General features: G+C 36.5%; 2 protein-coding genes across 4 annotated transcripts in view; one reads left to right on the top strand and one right to left on the bottom strand.

Moving 5' to 3' along the window:
• The window catches only part of LOC141441492 (uncharacterized), a 17,139-nt gene extending 8,683 nt beyond the window's left edge, over positions 1 to 8,456 (top strand). For 2 of the 3 annotated variants that reach the window (XM_074106251.1, XM_074106252.1), the window contains exons 3-8: positions 610 to 675; positions 2,623 to 2,778; positions 3,197 to 3,310; positions 5,277 to 5,396; positions 5,475 to 7,853; positions 8,122 to 8,456. In XM_074106251.1, coding sequence (XP_073962352.1) covers positions 610 to 675; positions 2,623 to 2,778; positions 3,197 to 3,310; positions 5,277 to 5,396; positions 5,475 to 7,853; positions 8,122 to 8,270 — 2,984 coding nt within the window. In that variant the 3' untranslated portion in view covers positions 8,271 to 8,456. The remainder of the gene's footprint in view (positions 1 to 609; positions 676 to 2,622; positions 2,779 to 3,196; positions 3,311 to 5,276; positions 5,397 to 5,474; positions 7,854 to 8,121) is intronic. The other variant, XM_074106253.1, reaches the window with a different exon arrangement.
• LOC141441493 (uncharacterized) lies at positions 8,448 to 19,877 on the bottom strand. Its single transcript, XM_074106255.1, has 8 exons — positions 19,824 to 19,877; positions 15,726 to 15,904; positions 13,537 to 13,600; positions 13,194 to 13,259; positions 12,176 to 12,316; positions 10,984 to 11,436; positions 9,160 to 10,767; positions 8,448 to 8,580 (listed from the first exon to the last, which is right to left on the bottom strand). The coding sequence occupies exons 1-8, from the start codon at positions 19,858 to 19,860 to the stop codon at positions 8,495 to 8,497; spliced, it is 2,634 nt and encodes an 877-aa protein (XP_073962356.1). The 5' UTR covers positions 19,861 to 19,877; the 3' UTR covers positions 8,448 to 8,494.

Genomic DNA, 19,877 nt, shown 5'->3' with positions numbered 1-19,877 from the left:
CGATACGAACTTCGATTTTGGAATTTCGTAGTAGCCGTTCTGGGGTTGTGTGTGTCAAAGTAATATTGATGATTGATACGCCTAGCGTTTTGTTCCAAGCAGCCAGTACCCTTAGTGTAAGTTTTCGGTTACAAAATACGTCTCGATATGGAAACACGAACAGCGCCTCTAGCGGAACGTTTGCGATGTTCGTGTTTCCATACAAATTGAGATTTTAACGCGAACGCGATCGAGACGTATTTTGTAACCGAAAACTTGCTCTAAGGGTACAGTCTAGTGCCGTAAGGTAGTCAAGTGTAAAAATATGTACTTATTCAAAGTTTCAAAAATGTGTACCACAGACTCTTATTCCGACGCAATGAGGCCGTAGTAACATAATTTTTGAGTGGTTCGAATAGATACTTATTTTTGCACTTGACTGTACATAGATGTCAATATAAATATCTGTCACGTCCTAACGGCCCTAGAAATAGAGTCGTATCAGATATTTATGCACGCTTGTTGTGTCAGATATGGTGCTGGTGACTGTACGGGGAACAAGGTATTAATGTTTACTACTTTTTTTCTACATTTTTATACTGTTTTTGTATTTATGCGACCATATTTCAGCCAACCAAGGGTTAGTGACACCGAGTTGTATACCATATTTGTCGGAGTATAATGATTGCAATGGCAGTAAGTACTTTATTGTTTTTTTATATTGTATTTTACCCGCGGCTTCGCGTGCTTCAGCCATTAGGTCTGAGAGTTCAATTATAATTCTGTGATTGTATTGAACTTTACATAAGAATTCCCAAAAATTTGCTACACTGTGGCATACATACATTGAACATTTTGTAGTACGATAAACAACCCCCTGTTTACCCCTGTTTGTCAGATGCTATACACTACAAAAATAGACTACCGACGGCAGACTACAGTCGAAGAATCAGAGGGGCTACTATGAAACTGGCAAATCGTAGTTCGCATCGCACCGTCTCTTTCATTCGCGTATTAAATGACATAAGCGTCAGCGGGACGGCAACATAGAGTTCGAGTTTTGCACTTCGTAGGCCTCGGGCCTAAATCGCGTGGCACCTTTTCATAATCAATTTCGCTATGATTTCTTTAGCAGATGTATGGAATGTCGATATGACATCAGTAGCACAAAGGTTCCACCCCGGTACGGGATTCGGTTTCTTTGACTGTGCACGTGATTGCAAAAATAGGGCTCCGTTTATACCGATACGGAACCCTAAAAATAAGAAATACAGATGAAAAAATTTGAGTAGATTCTGTGTACAAGATAGTTGTATCAGTAATATACTTACTCAGATGTCGTCCGAGACATAGTTGCAAAACTTTGATCGCAATAAGTTTTGCAAGCATGACGCTATGTTGGTAAATAATCAATAGGTGTTAGGCACTTGTCTCACCGTCAGCGAGAAAACGATTGGCTATCGACTATTTTCTCGCTCAAGATCCTGTGTGAGTAAAAGAGACATATATATTAATAGTTGATCGCTGGCTGTTCACACTGTCGGCGAGAACTCGCTCTTACATCTTTTGTCGCAGCGACAAGAGCTATAAAACTCGCTGAGCTATAGATACTCGCTCAGCGATGTCAGCTTGGCGGCCGCCCCGCACGAGCGAGTCGAGTGGAGCGAGTAATCGCCCGTCGCACGCGAACACTCGCTTACAGACGAGCGACCAAACTACACTCGCTTCTCGCTGCTCGCCCACTCGTTTCTAGTTACTCGCTCTACTCGCTTCTCGCTCATCGTCGGCGGTGGGACAAGTGCCTCAGACGTGTGTTGCACAAACACTTTTTTCCATATCCATTATGAAAATAATAATATAGTCTAATAAGATCATTCTACATTGACGAGAAAAAATAACTACTTAAAGTGAATAAGAGGCATTTCCTTCTTGAAGTGTACAACTTAGAAATGAAGAAATTTTAAAAGTACTATATTAGTTTTGATAGAGAAAATATTGAGTTCCCATTTTTAGGGTTTCGTACATTTCGTGATTTGTGCGTATGCTTTCCTGTCTGTCCGGCTGTCACAGCAATTTTTCTCCGAATCTGCTGGACCGATTTAATTGCAATTTGGCATATTTCTACACACACACATTTCTAAACACGTGAAAAATGGAAATTATAAAAATAAAATAAAAAAATGTTTATTGCCACATCTTAAATTATTTACATAAATTCCACTCTGCAACTAAGAATCACAAAGTAAAACAGTGCAATAACTCAATAATGTAGGCAATGGGTGCCAGTCTCAGCTTTAGCTAGATTGTTTGTAATACCCAGCGCTGATTTTCAGACTGGCCCTTTTTAAATACGTAGGTCGGCCATGTTTATAAATCAGATTTAAAAACTGTGTGTATGTGTGTGTTGTTTATGTGTACGGGCATTCTATTTATATATTAAATTTTTATTCTACAACTAATTATCTAATTATGACGCACTGACGAGCGGATGGACACCACCGCTAACTAAATACCTATCCGGGTATCCGCAAGGAAATTTGTAAATGATGCTCTTTGCCACTTGGCGGCTTGACGCTCTTCTTGCTACCGCAGGGCCGGTGCTGGTGCAAACTCCAATGTCTTAACCCTTCTTGTTGTTTGTAGGAACGGATTGCAGAGGTTGTAATAAATGCACTTGCAATGCCCACGGTCAGTGGACTTGCTACAATGCTTTTAACAGTTGCGAGACTGAGTACCAATACGGTATCACGTCGGTGGATGATGACTCTATGGACCAAGCTATTAATGCTCTCGTTCACGGTAAAACTGCACTTATACAATAATAAACATTTAGTTCAGTCTGAAAATATGTGGTAACCTAGTAGTTTTACCTATGATCTCTCAAGTAGAGGATCGTGGGTTCAATTCCGGGCCTGCATCTCTGAGTTTTTCAAAATCTACCACGAGCTTTACGCTGAAGCAAAACATACCGAGGAAACCTGCACAGACTTGCGAAGCAATTAAATGGTGTGTATGAAGTTCCCGATCCGCACTGGACCCGCTTGGGAATTAAAGCCTAATCTCTCTAGGACACCTAAAAGGATTATCAATAAAGTTAGATTTAGTAGTTATGATATTTCGACGATTTTTTTGATCAATGACCACGACCACTCTGTCAATAGTAGTACGAGTATAGCGACTGAAAAGAAGAGCTGCTGATTATGATTATTTTTTACAGATGTTGCTAATTTAAAGGAAAGAGAGAAGCAGTCCAAGCAGAATAAGCAGAAAATATTCGTTCCCGCGCCCCCAAAGCCTACAAAACCCACCACACCAGCTCCGAACGTGTTAGGTAGATATATAAGTCTTTCTACGACTACCTTCGTCTTATGCCGTGTGTCAGAAAGAAGTAGTGAAAACCATTGTGGTTCCAAGTGTGTTGACAATGAAACTCAGCTAAAGAACTCGGAGTCCTTGTGTGGGCGGATTTGGATATTCGTGTACTTGAACCACAAAACAAATCAGACCAGCTATATACCTACTTATAAATAAATAAATATCACAGGACAATTCACACCAATTGACTTAGTCCCAAAGTAAGCTTAGCAAAGCTTGTGTTATGGGTACTAAGCAACGGATAAACATATTTATATAGATATAGACCCGAGAACAAACATTCGTATTTTTCATACAAATATCTGCCCCGACACGGGAATCGAACCCGGGACCTCAAGCTTCGTAGTCAGGTGCTTTAACCACTAGGCCATCTGGTCGTCTAAACTTATACAAAACAAGAGAAGTATGTGTGCGAGAAATGTGTTGCGAAGTACCTACTAAATCTTTGGTAGCAGCCAGTGGCGCGCGCGCTCTGCTTGCGCCCCACCAAACCCCGCTCACTTAAATATACTGAGTGGCAAAAAATCTGGCCCTCAAATGTATGCAGAATCGGTAATTTGGTATGAAGGGTGGGCCAAATTTTGTGCTGCTGAGTATATTTCAAAAGAGCTCGCTACGCCTCCGCTACGCATCCTCGCACCGCTCACCTAGTACTTCGCACATCTCTGGTGGAAAAACAGCCTAAGACTGATAGATATTGTTGGTATTAACGTATCACTCTTTAGTTTCTTTTATCCACTTTCCGCTCTTTATTTTCATGCACATGTAAAATTATTGAATAATTTACTTAATTCTCTTTTCAGGTTATATCATTGCTGTTCTTCGATAGTGCACCCTTTGTTGCACCTTTTTAATAAACACACCTGCACGTTAACTTATATTTATTCTTTTAATTTTTGTTGTATACCTTTGTAAGTAAGTAAGAGGGTAAGTACCTACACAATCGCTACATCATGAAGCGTAATTCTAAGATCGGGCTGCAACAGACAAAGGTACGTTTGGTCGCTGTGTAGTAAAAGTTACTTCGTTTTTTTACGCAAGTAGAGATAGTTTTTTTTAGGGTTGAGTTGCCTCAAGGGTCAAAGACACTGTCCTTGCTTTTATTTATTTGTTTTAGTTTTTAAATTTTACTTGAGGTGCTTTATACGAGATGGAGGAGTGCAGTTGGGAAAAAAGAAAAATCCGTTATGGACTGAGAAGGGAGAACCCAGACAGTGCTGGACTCTGAACGGCTAAAGAACCTCGCTGCACGTCTCCATCTCGCTGGAGCTTACTTCAAGAAGGAGAGGGTTGGGGGGGTTTCTTATCTACTCACAGTCTTGCTTTAGCCGTTTGCTGGAAAGCCGGTAGAGGATCATGCATTCTCCCCGTTCATAAAAAAGGCCTGACCCAAGCACCCCACAGAGCCAATGTGGGGTGCTTGGATCAGTCTTTTTTTGTTGATCCTAAGGTAGTGATAGTTACCACAGTTCACCCAAAACTTTTGTGGGTGCCGTTGTGTGAGTATTCATGAGCTACCATGGCCATGGCTTCATATGTACGAGTATAAGTAGCTACGGGATTTATTAAAGCTGTCACATGGATGATCTCAAACAAGACCAGTGCCGGCCACAAGGGCGGCATTATGCTGATTTGGGACCATTTCGTGACCGTGATACTTTTTTTCATTTGTCTATTTTTATTTTTTGTAATGTCACCTATAAAGATTTTCTTTATTTTCAAAATGTTCACGAAAAACCTTTTCAATATGTCTTGTGTTCCTACAAAAATTTTAGAATTTTTCGTAACAGCTACTGCACCCTATCCTGGCTGTGTCCCATTCCCATTCCGGAATTTTTATTCAACTGCTAGATTTTATGCTAGTATTGTTATAGCCAAATACGATCTTGATACTAAAGTTGATAATGTAATTATTTTTCTAGCTTTTGAATATTTCGAGAAGCAGTATGATGATTTCATACGATCCAAGCGGTCAGCTGCACCACATAATGAAACAAAAGCAGGCGTTAAATTTTATCACGTCGTTGATGAAATGAATGAAGGTATTTTTAATGCAGTTGTCATTCAAAGTAATAATTAAACTATAGCAGCTGAATGATCAGCCGGTTTTAATTTTGCAGATACGTTGAAGAATTCCAATATATCCGGTACATTAGCAGTAAAAAAAATGGACTTAAACACTGGAAAAGCATCCCGTCGATCTGGTGTGTTGCACAATACTTCACAGAACCCACTTCATATACAATACAATGATCCCAAAATATACAATCATCACATTGCAGATAACAAAATTGATTCGCCCCATACTGAGGATAAGTACGATGCTCTGAGTCACGAGAAACTGCATAAATTGATCAGCAATTTTACAAACAAAGATAAAGATTTATCTAAAGTCGTGGTTAATGAATTAAAAAGTGGCTCGGAGACCGTTGGGGATAAGAAAGGGCCAGTTATGTCAAATATAACGTTTACACCTGAGAATGACACTTTGACAGCAATGGCATTCATTGCTGGTAATCTTCTGAATAAGTTATGGAATTTGGAAAAAGAAGCGTCTGATGATTCAATAGAAACTGAAGTAATGAAACATCAAAAAATAGCGGAATTGTTGGAACTGTTTAAAGAGCCTATGACATATAGACAAGAGCAGTTTCTAAAAGACGCTCTTGAAAAACTTTCAGACGCTCTAAATAAAAACAAAGATATTAAAAACGTTTCTCTTTGTGAAACTGTAGAAGAGCTTCAGAAAAATATGAATGACAGCGCTGAAGTTAATAATGTGAAAAGTTGTGACAGCAAAAATAATACTGTAAACGGAACGGAAAAGCAGAATCATATCATATTAGATGCTTTATCAAAAATGAACGATGTGCTCGTTTTATTGAAAAAATTTGAAGATGTACAGAAAAACTTACATGTGCTCAAACATCCTGAAGAAAAACCACATCTTAGAAGCTATCTTGACCCTAAATCAACTCCCACAGAAGATGAAGTAGGGACTATGAATCTATTTGGTAATATTTTGAATAAGTTGACTAACCTCTTGATTCCAAATAGGAATAATAACATAAAGGGCAAGATAAGAAATGAGAATATTTTATCTAACACTCCTAATTTGAATAAACAACTTAAGAAAAAGTTTAACATTGACTTCGACGGCACCAAATTGACTGATAAAGATAAAATGGTTCTGGATTATATTAATAAAATGCAGACGAATGCATGCTTTTCATCATTAATGGCGAAAGAAGATAAATCTGTACAAAATGCAGAGAGTAACATATTACTCAATTTGTCTGAATTTTTCAAGATAAAATCAATGTCTGACCTAATACAGTTAGTAAATTCCGAACGTAATCATCATACAACAACTACTACAACATTACCACCTACAACTACTTCTACAAATGAACCTGAATCTTCTCGGGCACTTAACAGTGGTGTTACAAAAGAAATAAAATTCAGATCTAGTAATAAAACAATGACTTTAAAAGAGAGATTAAGAATTCACCTTAGAACAATATTTAACGATCTAATCGAAATACAAAAAGAAAGAGGCGGAACTCTAAAACCGGGAGATTTAAATATAGCAGAAGCACTACCTTGCTTATTTAATATGTTGAACGAAGATAAAAGTCCAGCAAAACCAAAAAAATATTCACGAGATGATTTAGTAAACAAAGTGAAATCAGTTTTAGAAACTGTTAGGAGGGAAACTAAAAACTTACCTCCAAATCGTAGATTCAATATTAATAGTGGCCCAAGGCCTAAATCCGCTGTGGTATGGGAGCGGCTAGTTAAAAATCTAGACTATAAGAGAAAAGCAAGTAGACGAAACATAATAAGCGAAGAACCAATATCTTATGAAGCAGTTAAAAAAAGCATGGATAAACTAGAATCCGAAAGTTCTAATACTTACAAAAGTTACGCATTTCGCTATGAAGTGCCTGCTGCAGACAAATTAGTTTTCTTAAAAACTCTTAACTTGGACACCACACACTATATTAATGTGTTAGAGAAATTACAAATTCTGAATGATGACAGCAAACTACCAATTGCCCAACTAGATGATATTAAGGAGTTTGTTGATAATGCTGCTGAAAATATCAACTTAAATGAAAGAATTGTGAACAGTTTTAATAAACAAAAGCAAAAAAGGTTCAAGATTGAAAAAAATAAAATTCCATTAGACAAAGTACCTGTAGTCACATCACTTTCAAATTTAAATGAACACGTTATTAAAACCAATGATAAAGTCAGAGCTAGTGCTGACAATAATTTCAAACTATCTAGAGATCAAGTGCTTAACCAACTTATCAAGAATAGAGTAGAGCTTTATCTTCGACTAAAAGAAGCCCAAGACATTGATCTGAGTGGTGATATGAAATATAACATAGCTAGAAGGATTGTGACCAATTTGGAAAATGGCAACTATGATCTAGCTCGGGAACTGTTTAAAATTTTCGTCAATAATCAAAGACAGATGGAAAACTATGCAGGTAAAAAAATAGTTCCTTCAATTAGAAACTTTTAATACTTTTTTAATACCCTTTTTGGGTTTATTGACTTTATTTTTGATTGTGAACAAAACGTCTACTAATGACAATGGCATAATGTAATACTATGAATTAGTAGCATTTTAATATGATTGACTCAAAATTCAAGACATCTAGCAGCAATAAGAATGTATTTAACGTTACCCCAAAGTCACCTAGGTGACTCATGTCTACCTACTATCACTTAATTTATAAATATTTATTCTTTCAGTTTTGCCAACATCAAGTCAAAAATCAAGACTGAAAAACCAATTGGAAGGAAAGATACCATTGATTCATTTTGAGAAAACGCAGGTCCAACCATGGGTAACGCAGGACAATTTACTCAAGCAGTTGCTTAATATGAGGAATATGAAATAAAATGTCTAGTATTTAGAAGATGAAAGAAAAACACACATCTTTAGTATAATTGGCATTCATAGGATTAAAATCCAGAGAATAAGAATACCAGGAACAAATTCTCAATGATAGGAGCACATGGCATTGCATGATGTACTCAATTGATATTTTTATACTGAAATGGTTTGAAATAAAAGATTTATTAAATATTGTACTTTAATTTTAACCTTTGTAACTTATGTAATTTAATGCTTCTGTTTCATTTTATTTAGCTTTACTGCCTTTGGTTTACTCGTAGCTATCGTTTGTGCAATTTTTGCGGCTGGATGAACTGGAACAGTAAAAATACATTATTGTTCGTGCGCTCCATAACTTTGAACATCAGTTGATTCCATACTCGTACATATTACGCAATTTTTTTTTTTTATTTTTTTTTTTAAATTATATCATGATCTGAAGTGCGAAGGTAAACATAGGAAGGAAAGGTTTCCTTTAACATTAGTTTTGCTATTCAATGGTATAAATGTGGATTCAGTCTCTTCTCATCACTCGAAGAAACCTTTGCTCAGCAGTGCTAGATAAAGATGTAGACAAGATGGTTTTTTTTGCTATCTGTGTAAATTCCATGGGAATTTCAGGGAATCTCTTCTGGTCCGTGCTCCTCTATGGTTCTCAAGGAATATGTTTGCCAAATCTCAGGTCACTAGCTCCAGTGGTCCAAGTTGGGCATTATCAGTCAGTCAGTCAGTGATTCGCATTACCCTTTTTTTTAGTACAGATTGGTCCATATCTTACGTGTTAAAAGACTCGTATATACATAACCTTCACAGAATTTTCCCCTACTAAAAAGTTTTTATTTTTTTAATAATTTTACACTGTAATTTTTTTACGCTTTTTACATAATACTCACCTGTGCTTTGTGGTCGCATCTTGTAGGTTATTGGTTTCTTTCTAACACCTATTCCTTTAGCGCTTAAGGCTGGATGCAATTTGCCCCTCAAATAATGAGGTATAATATTCTTCATTCGATTCTTCAATTTCGTATATTCCCTTATGGACCTTTTGTTTCTAAAAGGCATTATATCAAGGTTATCTTGCCACTTCTGTACGACTTCCAAAAACGAATGTGTTTTTTCCTCCTCCGCTTTTTTTCGTTCCATCTCTTTGACAACATGAGGTTTTGATCGTTTACGTAAAATATTGATCAAGTCGTCCTTGGAGGTTTTCCACAAAGTTTTAATTTTTTTTAACAACGACTGCTTCTGTTTTCGTTTTTTCACATTTGTAACCTTATTTTCTTTTTTATAATGACGTATTATATTATCAACTCTACTTAAATCTGTGTTGATTCGGTATATTAAAGCTTTCCTTTCCAAGTCATTACCGAAAGACATTCGACGGCTATGGAAAAAGTCGGTTGTAGCTGATGCATCCTTTAATAGTATTATGTCGTTCGACAATATAAGGTACAGTAATTTCATGTTATGTAGTCTATCTGCCGGAGCGCAATTAACGATACGCAATGTCAATTCCTGCCAATTGAGTCCCATGTTGTTTAAATCAGTTGTAAAATTGTTATGGCCTTTTACTTTATACCCAAAGTCATCGACATAATTCCTACTCACAATTCTTTTGAAAACTTTTTTAGCTTTTGGTGATAGAGGGTCTAAAGCATTTGACGCGGGCATATCTCTGTCTATAACTTCTAACATTATTAATACAGCTTTTAAAACAGGATTTAAATTAGTATCGATATTTGTAGGACTGAATTGTCTTCTGAAATTTTTTACTTTTCCAATGAACGAAGTGTTGTTACTTTTCTTTTCTGTGGACGTTACACTACTTTTCTTCAAAAAGTATGTTATGGCTTGCAGCAAAAGTTTCAATTCCTTTGACAAAACCTTAGATTTCTGATGCTTTCGTATCCCAAGAATATCTCGAACGACTTCGTTTATATCCATTTTTAGTTTTTTCGAGTATGTTTCAACTAGATCAGCATTATTATTCGAATAATGCCGTCTAAAATTGCCATACTTGTTTAGATTTTCTTCAGATTTAAATATTAGGTGGCTTGATTTACCTTGATTGCTTTCTAATTTGCTTTTATACTGTATAGTTGAATTGAAATTGTAGTTATTCATAAATGTAATAACACTTTCTTTTATCTTAGTTAATTGTTCTATTTCTTTATGTTTATTTTTAATTAATAATAATAATGCATTTAAAACTTCATTTTGTAATACTTTTTCTGAGTAGGTCATGTTCTTAGCATAGATATTTTTTAATTTTACTGCATTTGTTATATTATTACCACCAATGTCTATGTTCCTAACAGTAACTGGTTTATCTTCTAAATTAAGGGACATGTTTTTTGTTTGTACTGTGGTGCTGTCGACCGTTTTGTTTACTTGATTTACATCTCTTTTCATTACATTCATGAGGTTAATAAAACCTAAGTTATCCATTAGATTAAAATCTTTTTCCAAAAGTATTTCTTTATTTAGTATATCATTTGTATCTGTAAAAAAATAAACATTTAGACATATTTTCTTTGTATTTGAAACTAAATACACCCGGAACTCTTTTTATATCACAGTTATTTTTGATACTTACCAAAAATATTACATTAATTTGATTCTAGATTAATAATTCATATTTGTGATACCGGAAGAAAAATACAGTTTCATAGTTTTTGCCATAATATGACATGAAAAAAATTTAATAAATCGCTTACCTTTTTTGTTTAAATTATCTGTATCCAGAGCAACCGTATTAGTATCGATTTTATTATTATCATTGGTAAAATTGACGATTACTTTAGTTGTTGCATCCAATGATGGTGATTTTGTTTCTTTTCCTTCTTCGAGCGCAAGCATTTGCAAAAAATCATCTATGTCTTTACTAGAATCAGGGCTATCAATGTGGTTTGGGGTTAGTGTAGACGAGTCATTAGTTTCAAGACCAATGACATTAAGAACATCATCTAATGCAATAATTGTAGGTGCATTTTCAGAATCTCTTTTGGTTTTGATACTAGGTTCTTTTATGTGAGCTATTTTCTTAAACGTTTCATTGTGCTCTGGCGCAGTTTCTTCATAAAACCAATTCATTAATTCTTCAAAATTATCTGTTTGTAATGTTGATTTTTCGTAATAAGCTTCACGTTTAGCTCGAAAAGGTTTGAGATCTGAAAACAGTTTTGACAAGTATTAACATGTTTTGGAAAGTTAGGAGTATTAAAGTTCTGGAAAAACAACATAATTATTATATATGTATATAGCAGAATTTGGTAAAAGTAAGACAAAACTACGCTCGCGTCGTCTTCTTGTTTCTTAATAATGAATACTGTGACCACTTGCGTTGTTTATTCTTTCTCTTTTAGAACGAATCATTTGTATTTAGGTATCAGATCACGTTTTAGTTAAAGGACTATATTAATTTATACCTAACTTGTTTTAATTTGACTTGACATGTTTGTGCGGAGTTAAGTTCAAATATTCTAAGTCGAATTTCACCCAATTCTAGTATACGGATTGACTTGAAATTTGGTGTGGATGACAATGCAAGTACAGTTGACAAAAAGTACAGTCAGCAAAAAACTTGCATCTATTTTTTTTTCTTTAAGATTGACCAGAATCACATCCATCACGCCTATTTTTAACATCCAATACACGTATGGAATAAATGAATGCGAAAGTTGTGGTAGTCGGTTAAGCATTGGCATCTTAATCTGAACCTTCAAGATGACTTTTATTTGAGTAATTGTTTCTTATTGTCTTCCACACCGCAGTGCTGGAGTTAGCATTCATAGTTTGCAATAGTGCTGCCTACTTTCAAGAGTTTCAAGTTAGATACTTCAGCCGCCATTTACGACACCATGATGGGTCTGTCCTTTTCTTAAGCCCGATATGATACGAAGAAGATACCTGATTTTAATGTCTCCATAACAGACACTAGTACTCTGTGGTCGATTTCTGTCTTTGCGGGTCTGCAGCGCTGCACTAACGAACAGTTCCATTTGCCCTCCAAAGTGCAATCACACGTGCGACAGCCAGAGCAAATGTTTTCTGGAACAAACAAAATGAAAACGTTTGTTCTGTTAGTAGGCCGCAAAAGGCATTTTACATGTCACTTTTTTACTAACAGCGCTTTCGGAAAGACCATCATTGCCAAGAGGAATGTGCAGCACGAAACTTGGGAGGATGTAATTCTTTTAAACCAAAATTACATTACTATTCTTTTAACTATTCAAGCTAGCAAAATCATTAAATCAAGTTAATTAAAAACGGTGCCTAACGAAGGATATAACTACAATTGATTTAATGCAACAATTGATATAATTTTTATTTGATATAATGTAATTTATCTTAAAAACTTAGTAATTTATCTTCTTATTTCTATTGTTATTAATTCGATTTGATGTACTTTGGGTTGGGTTTTGGGTTTGGGTTTGGGTTTGGGGTTTCCGAAGACGAAGGGCTACGGATTAGCCCGAAACATGTTGAGCTAAACTCGATTTAAGACGTGAGTTATCCGGGTCTCACGGTAGTTTCATGTTCAAAATTACGTTGGGTTAGGACAGGTTTATTTTATGAAAAAGTTCTGTGAAGCTCCTCCTATCCATTCAAATTATATCAAATTTCGTTATATCCTTTGAAATTATATCAAATTTCGTTATATCCTTTGAAATTATATCAAATGTTGTTATACCGATTATTACACACTCAAATTAAAGTATATAGATCTATATAAATAAAAATTAATCGTGAAATGTGTTGCTAAGCGCAAAACTCGGGAACGGCTAGGCCGATTTCGCTAATTTTTTTTGTTGTGTTTGTTACTGTCAGGAGAAGGTATTAATGAAAGAAAATTTGGAAAAATTACAACGGGGGCGAAGTCGCGGGCAACAGCTATTAAAAATAAAAAAATACTGGGATGAAATACCTCTATCGCAGTTGGTGTAAGATGATATGATGGGAACGCATTCCTCGTATTCTTCCATTATAGATTCTGCGAAACAACGTAAAATATTTAATAACATAACCTAATGTAGCGACTTCTAGCGCCATCTAGTTGGGAAAATAGAGTGGTTATTTCCCCTTGCTTTCATCACAGCCCGGAGTACGCAGTTGGCAACAGAGAGCGCTGCCCCCCTCACATCAGATACTTTAGTCGCCTTTTACGACACCCTTGGGAAGCGATGGTTCTGTCCTATTCTAAAACCGGCCACGACACGGACTTAGCTGCGGGTAAATGATTGTAAAAAATTAGTAAATGACAAAATTACCTTGAAGAGTCAAGTCATTTAGTAGCGTATCCACTTGCGTCTTGATAGCAATATTACTCGATTCCTGTGGAAATAAAATAAATATTTAAATTGAAATGAAGTTTTGCATGAATGGTTAAACAAACTAAGCCGTCTTGCACGTATGGCCGCGAGTAGTAATAAAATAAGTTTGTTTGTTGACTGTACTTGCATTATCATCAAAATTAAGTACTAAATTTCAAGTCGATGCCATTATACGTTGAAGAGTTGAGAATGGGAAACTACGGTCCAAAATCTCTTATTCTGAGAGGAGGCCTGTGCCCTGCAGTAAGACGCACAGTCGAACAAAATTTAAACATGACCCAGGGTGGAACCTTTGTGCTACTAATGTCATGTTGACATCCCATACTTTTGTCAAGGAAACCATAGTGAAATTTATTATTAAAAGGTTCATGATTCAATTTGTTCGACCGTACAGAAAATGATGATGACAAAGGCAGATTTGAAAGAAGTTAAGTTATAAGCTATTGTCATTATAATGAAACAATAAATCCAACTGTTTCGAAAGAAAAAGTATGATTGTACAAACAGAAATATTTGAAGACAATAAAATTGTCAATCTCTTCTCCAATTTGTCAATATACCCGGAATTACATTTACGTAATCTCCCGAAACAAAAGAAAAATCTGTTCTTAAATGCATTGATTTTGCAATGACATGTGAAACGCCTGCGTGCCATGACAAATGACAATCTACCTATTGGGTAGTTTCTTGGGTGAAAATTAGTGGATTGTACAACAAGAGCATAAAACGAGCTATTTCACCCGAGATGTTCATATAGGTGGATAGACACGTCGAAGGGATGCTCGGGATAATAAAATGCTCGAGTTTTACACTGCTTTTCACTTAGATTGCGAGGAAATGAAATAGCAACAGTGGAAACAATTAAATATAATTATATATAAATATGAGAAACTGGCAAACAACTTAATATTTGCGGCTTATGCTGTTGAAACTCTTGGCCCGTGGGGACCCGACGCAAAAAAACTTTTTAATAAAAAAAAAGAAAGCTGGCGACCATAGGGCTGGCTCTTTCCTCGGTCAACGTATTGGCATTGCCATACAACGAGGATACGCAGCCAGCCTTATGGGCACCCTGCCCAACAGCCGCGACTTGGGTGATATTTGTAAATATAGTTTTTTAGGATTAGAGCAAGTTATACTTGGTTTGGCACTGGGCCCGCGTGGGAACTATGGCCCAAGCCCTCTTGTTCTGAGAGGAGGCCTGTGCCCAGCAGTGGGAAGTATATAGGCTGGGATGATGATGATACTTGGTTTGGATAGTCTTAAATATTTAAATTCCCCCATTAAACTATCTAAACATTTACATTTCTGTATTAAAATACACTAGTCTAGTTTGTATTACAATTATAGATAAGTAAAATGTTTAAAAATCCTTGAATGTAATAAATTTGGCAGCTGAAGTTTGTTTACATTTAGTTAAATACCTATCCAAACCGAGTATAGTTTTAATTCTATTTTAATTTATTTTTGTTAATTATTGTATATATTACGTGTTATTTATAAAATGAAATTATTAACACCCAAGAACCGAGAGCAAACATTCGTATTTTTCATACAAATATCTGCCCCGACACGGGAATCGAACCCGGGACCTCAAGCTTCGTAGTCAGGTCTAGGCCATCTGGTCGTCTGTACCACTAACCACTACCATGAGCTTACAGTAACCGTACTCGATAGCGACGGCGTAAATTATTTGTATGGAGAATTGTGCAGCGCCTCTACAAATAATTTACGCCGTCGCTATCGAGTACGGTCACTGTAAACTCATGGTAGTGGTACTGGTCTGGTCGTGGGTTATGTAATTAACTCTTTCTCTTCTTAGTCAGTACACTCTTGCCAGGGTGGTCGTGGTCATCAAATCATTATTGTGAATCACGATTAGGCGCTTTTCGTCGCAGACTGCCGCTTTCCGGGTACATTCATAGACCGAGCACTTAGTTGTGGCCTTGATCTGGTCCGTCCATCTCATTGGTGATCTACCACGTGGCCTGGTGCCTTCAACTTTTCCCTGCACTTCGAGACAATTACTCGTAACTAGGAAAATCGTAATGACTTTTCCTTTGAAAAGGTTGCATGGTGACTCATGAATTAAAGTACTCGACCGTATCTATCTTTATACTAGTTACCTGTCCCTCCTGTCTGTCTCCATCATAGAATATAGCAGCTGTTTCGGCGTTGTATTCGCACCTCGTCTTGTCCAGAGTGAGACAGTCGTACTCTCCGTAGCACATTCGGCAAACGTCGTCATTTTTCCGAAAGATAGTCTGTTGCTTGAAGAAGCTGAATGTCAGGGAGGAGTCGATAGCTGGACAAATAGAAGACGTCAATAAGCTAACGACGGAATTTTTGATTTAATATGTAAGCTAAACGTACGAGTGCTCGACACGGTCCCAATAGTTGGCATCTTTAATCTTGTCATTTGCAATAGAGATGACAGCAGGGTGTCGTCTATTGGGCATTAGCGTGTCGAGCACTGGGACGTTAACCTTAGTCCTTAGTAGGTTCTCAGACGCTACATTAGCTCATCAAACGAAAATAAAAAACTGTCAAATATAGAAGAAATAATTCGTGTATAAGTGAATTTTGGGCTATTGGAGGGAATTGGGTAGATTCCTGGATAAAACAAATAACATTATATTTAGTCAGTTACATAATTAGCAATAGATAGAGGGTGTCATTCATTGGGCATTAGCGTGTCGAGCACTGGGACGTTAACCTTAGTCCTTAGTAGGTTCTCAGACGCTACATTAGCTCATCAAACGAAAATAAAAAACTGTCAAATATAGAAGAAATAATTCGTGTATAAGTGAATTTTGGCCTTTGGAGGGAATTGGGTAGATTCCTGGATAAAACAAATAACATTAGGTATATTTAGTCAGTTACATAATTAGCAATAGATAGAGGGTGTCATCTTTGGGCATTAGCGTGTCGAGCACTGGGACGTTAACCTTAGTCCTTAGTAGGTTCTCAGACGCTACATTAGCTCATCAAACGAAAATAAAAAACTGTCAAATATAGAAGAAATAATTCGTGTATAAGTGAATTTTGGCTATTGGAGGGAATTGGGTAGATTCCTGGATAAAACAAATAACATTAGGTATATTTAGTCAGTTACATAATTAGCAATAGATAGAGGGTGTCATCTATTGGGCATTAGCGTGTCGAGCACTGGGACGTTAACCTTAGTCCTTAGTAGGTTCTCAGACGCTACATTAGCTCATCAAACGAAAATAAAAAACTGTCAAATATAGAAGAAATAATTCGTGTATAAGTGAATTTTGGCTTTTGGAGGGAATTGGGTAGATTCCTGGATAAAACAAATAACATTATATTTAGTCAGTTACATAATTAGCAATAGATAGAGGGTGTCATCTATTGGGCATTAGCGTGTCGAGCACTGGGACGTTAACCTTAGTCCTTAGTAGGTTCTCAGACGCTACATTAGCTCATCAAACGAAAATAAAAAACTGTCAAATATAGAAGAAATAATTCGTGTATAAGTGAATTTTGGCCTTTGGAGGGAATTGGGTAGATTCCTGGATAAAACAAATAACATTATATTTAGTCAGTTACATAATTAGCAATAGATAGAGGGTGTCATTCATTGGGCATTAGCGTGTCGAGCACTGGGACGTTAACCTTAGTCCTTAGTAGGTTCTCAGACGCTACATTAGCTCATCAAACGAAAATAACGAAAATAAAAAACTGACAATTATAGAGGAAATTATTCGTATACCGGGTGTGGCCTGTAATATGAGCAAATAATTAAAACATAGATCGTACTCCTAAAACTGAACAACATTAGTTCAGCGACTTTTAAAAATAATTAGTTTTTTAATTTTTATTACACTTTTAAGTTTACTCGAAGAAGCAATGTAAAGCGAAATGCCTTGATTTATTTGTGGCGTGATAGGGGACGTCAGTTGGGTTCTACGATGGCGTACATTGATTGATTGATTGATTATTTAATTTGCATGAAAAAGGAAAATTTAAGGACTCCATTGTTTTTAAAAGTCGCTGAACTGATGTTGTTCAGTTTGACGAGGACGATCTATGTTTTAATTTTTTGCTCGTATTACAGGCCGTTGAAGCGTGACCAGGTCAGGTGAACGGGAGGCCGTGGTGGCCTAGTGGTTTGACCTATCGCCTCTCAAGCAGAGGGTCGTGGGTTCGAACCCCGGCTCGCACCTCTGAGTTTTTCGAAATTCATGTGCGGAATTACATTTGAAATTTACCACGAGCTTTGCGGTGAAGGAAAACATCGTGAGGAAACCTGCACAAACCTGCGAAGCAATTCAATGGTGCGTGTGAAGTTCCCAATCCGCACTGGGCCCGCGTGGGAACTACGGCCCAAGCCCTCTTGATCTGAGAGGAGGCCTGTGCCCAGCAGTGGGACGTATATATATAGGCTGGGATGATGATGATGATTACAGGCCACACGCCCGATATAAGTGAATTATGGCTATTGGAGGGAATTGGGTAGATTCCTGGATAAAACAAATGACATTCTATCATTATATGTAAAGCGTTACAAAAATGAAGCGCATTAATTTTCGGGAGTGAGGCCCCCTAGTAAAAAATATACTATAGGTGACAAAAGAAAAAATACGTGTCCAATATTTTGTGAAAATCTAACCGACGGACTAATAAAGTGTAATATTTTTAGTAGGTAATGTACTGACTTTGAACATCGAGCGATTTCGTCGACCGTTAAAAAAATGTACAGTATGCAGCCGAAACTGCCAAAATGTCTACCAACGTCAGAATAACCGTGTCAAAGAACATATCAGAAACCGTGGTTAAGAACCTCGGTTTGCAATTGGTTAAATAATACTTATTGTGATGCAAACGCGATAAGCGTTGTTTTCAGAGCTCAAGTTGCACACCGAGCCTGCTAAATGTGTGTTAAAAGTAGGTATAGACTAGGGAATAAACTTTAAAAGGTAATACAATGAACAAGTTTCTGTTAAGGATTAGTATAAGTTTTTTTGTTAATTGTACTTGCATCATCGTCGAACCTACATAATAGTAGGTCCGAGTTCGAGTTTTTCGGATTGTGGGTGTAAAATTAATTTGCCATGACTTTTTACCTGCTTTGCCGATTTCTAACAAGAAATACTAAAAAATAAATACAAGATCAGGGGAAATAAACCCGGCCAAGAGCGTGTCGGACACGCCCAAAATAGGGTTCCGTAGCCATTACGAAAAAAATAAGTAATATTTTTCTAAGTATTTTTCCACCCAAACGGCGCGCGACAGCGTGAAAATTTGCACTTTAAAGTTGAATATTTTGCAAACAAATCACTGAATTAAAAAATCGTCTTAGCAAACCCATAATGGTTTTAAAATACCTATCCAACGATACCCCACATTATAGGGTTGGATGAGAAAAAAAAAATCACCCACACTTTACGTCTATGGGAGGTAAACCAAAAAATTTTTTTTTATAGTTTTTTATTGTACCATTTTGTCGGCATAGTTTACATATATATTCGTACGAAATAACAGCTTTCTAGCATTGATAGTCCCTGAGCAAAGCCGCGGACGGACGGACAGATAGACAGACAGACAGACACGGCGAAACTATAAGGGTTCCGTTTTTGCCATTTTGGCTCCGGAACCCTAAAAACTGATTAAGATATTAATATTTTAAACTTATTTTATTTAATAACACTGTAGGTATCTAAAATCCGTTGAAAAAACCGGAATTGCTGGGGCCGGGAATCGAATCCGAGTCCTAGTCAAACCGTGACGCGTGCTTCACCATATTACACCAACCTAAGCGCGAATGTGAATACCGTGGGTTAGAGTTAATATCTGTAAGTTAAATTACAAAGTCAAAGTCAAAATATCTTTATTCAATTTAGGCTATAACAAGCACTTATGAATGTCAAAAAAAAATCTACAACCGGTTCGGAAAAACCTCTGCTGAGAAGAATCCGGCAAGAAACTCAACGAGGTATATATATTTTTTTAAAACAGATTTACAATATTATTAAATGATATGTATACATCACAAGTATTTAACACAACTTTATTTTTAACACAGTAGGTTCGCTATTTGAAGGGATCGCTAATGCGGATCGGAATTATTTCCAAATATCCCTGTCCATGATACGTTATTATTACATATTGCATTTTTTGCTTATTTGCCGATTTTTGCGTAAATATTTTTTCTTTCTTTCTTTCCTACTATTGTCTGTTAGTTTGTATTGAATACTCACCGGACGCACCGGCCCACAGCACAAGGAACGCAAGCATGCCGGCTACGGTCAACA

Source organism: Choristoneura fumiferana, chromosome 24, assembly GCF_025370935.1.
Source record: "Choristoneura fumiferana chromosome 24, NRCan_CFum_1, whole genome shotgun sequence".
Lineage (NCBI taxonomy): Eukaryota > Metazoa > Arthropoda > Insecta > Lepidoptera > Tortricidae > Choristoneura > Choristoneura fumiferana.
The sequence above is the reverse complement of the archived record's forward strand: the minus strand, read 5'-3'. Positions and strand labels throughout refer to the sequence as shown.

Excerpts from the sequence above, each read along its gene's own strand:
- LOC141441493 (XM_074106255.1), bottom strand. The coding sequence starts at position 19,860 with ATGCTTGCGTTCCTTGTGCTGTGGGCCGGTGCGTCCG. Across the intron at positions 12,317-13,193 it reads TTACACCAACTGCGATAGAG|AAAACATTTGCTCTGGCTGT; the intron begins GTATTTCATCCC and ends TGTTTGTTCCAG. Across the intron at positions 8,581-9,159 it reads GATGCGACCACAAAGCACAG|TTCATCCAGCCGCAAAAATT; the intron begins GTGAGTATTATG and ends TTACTGTTCCAG.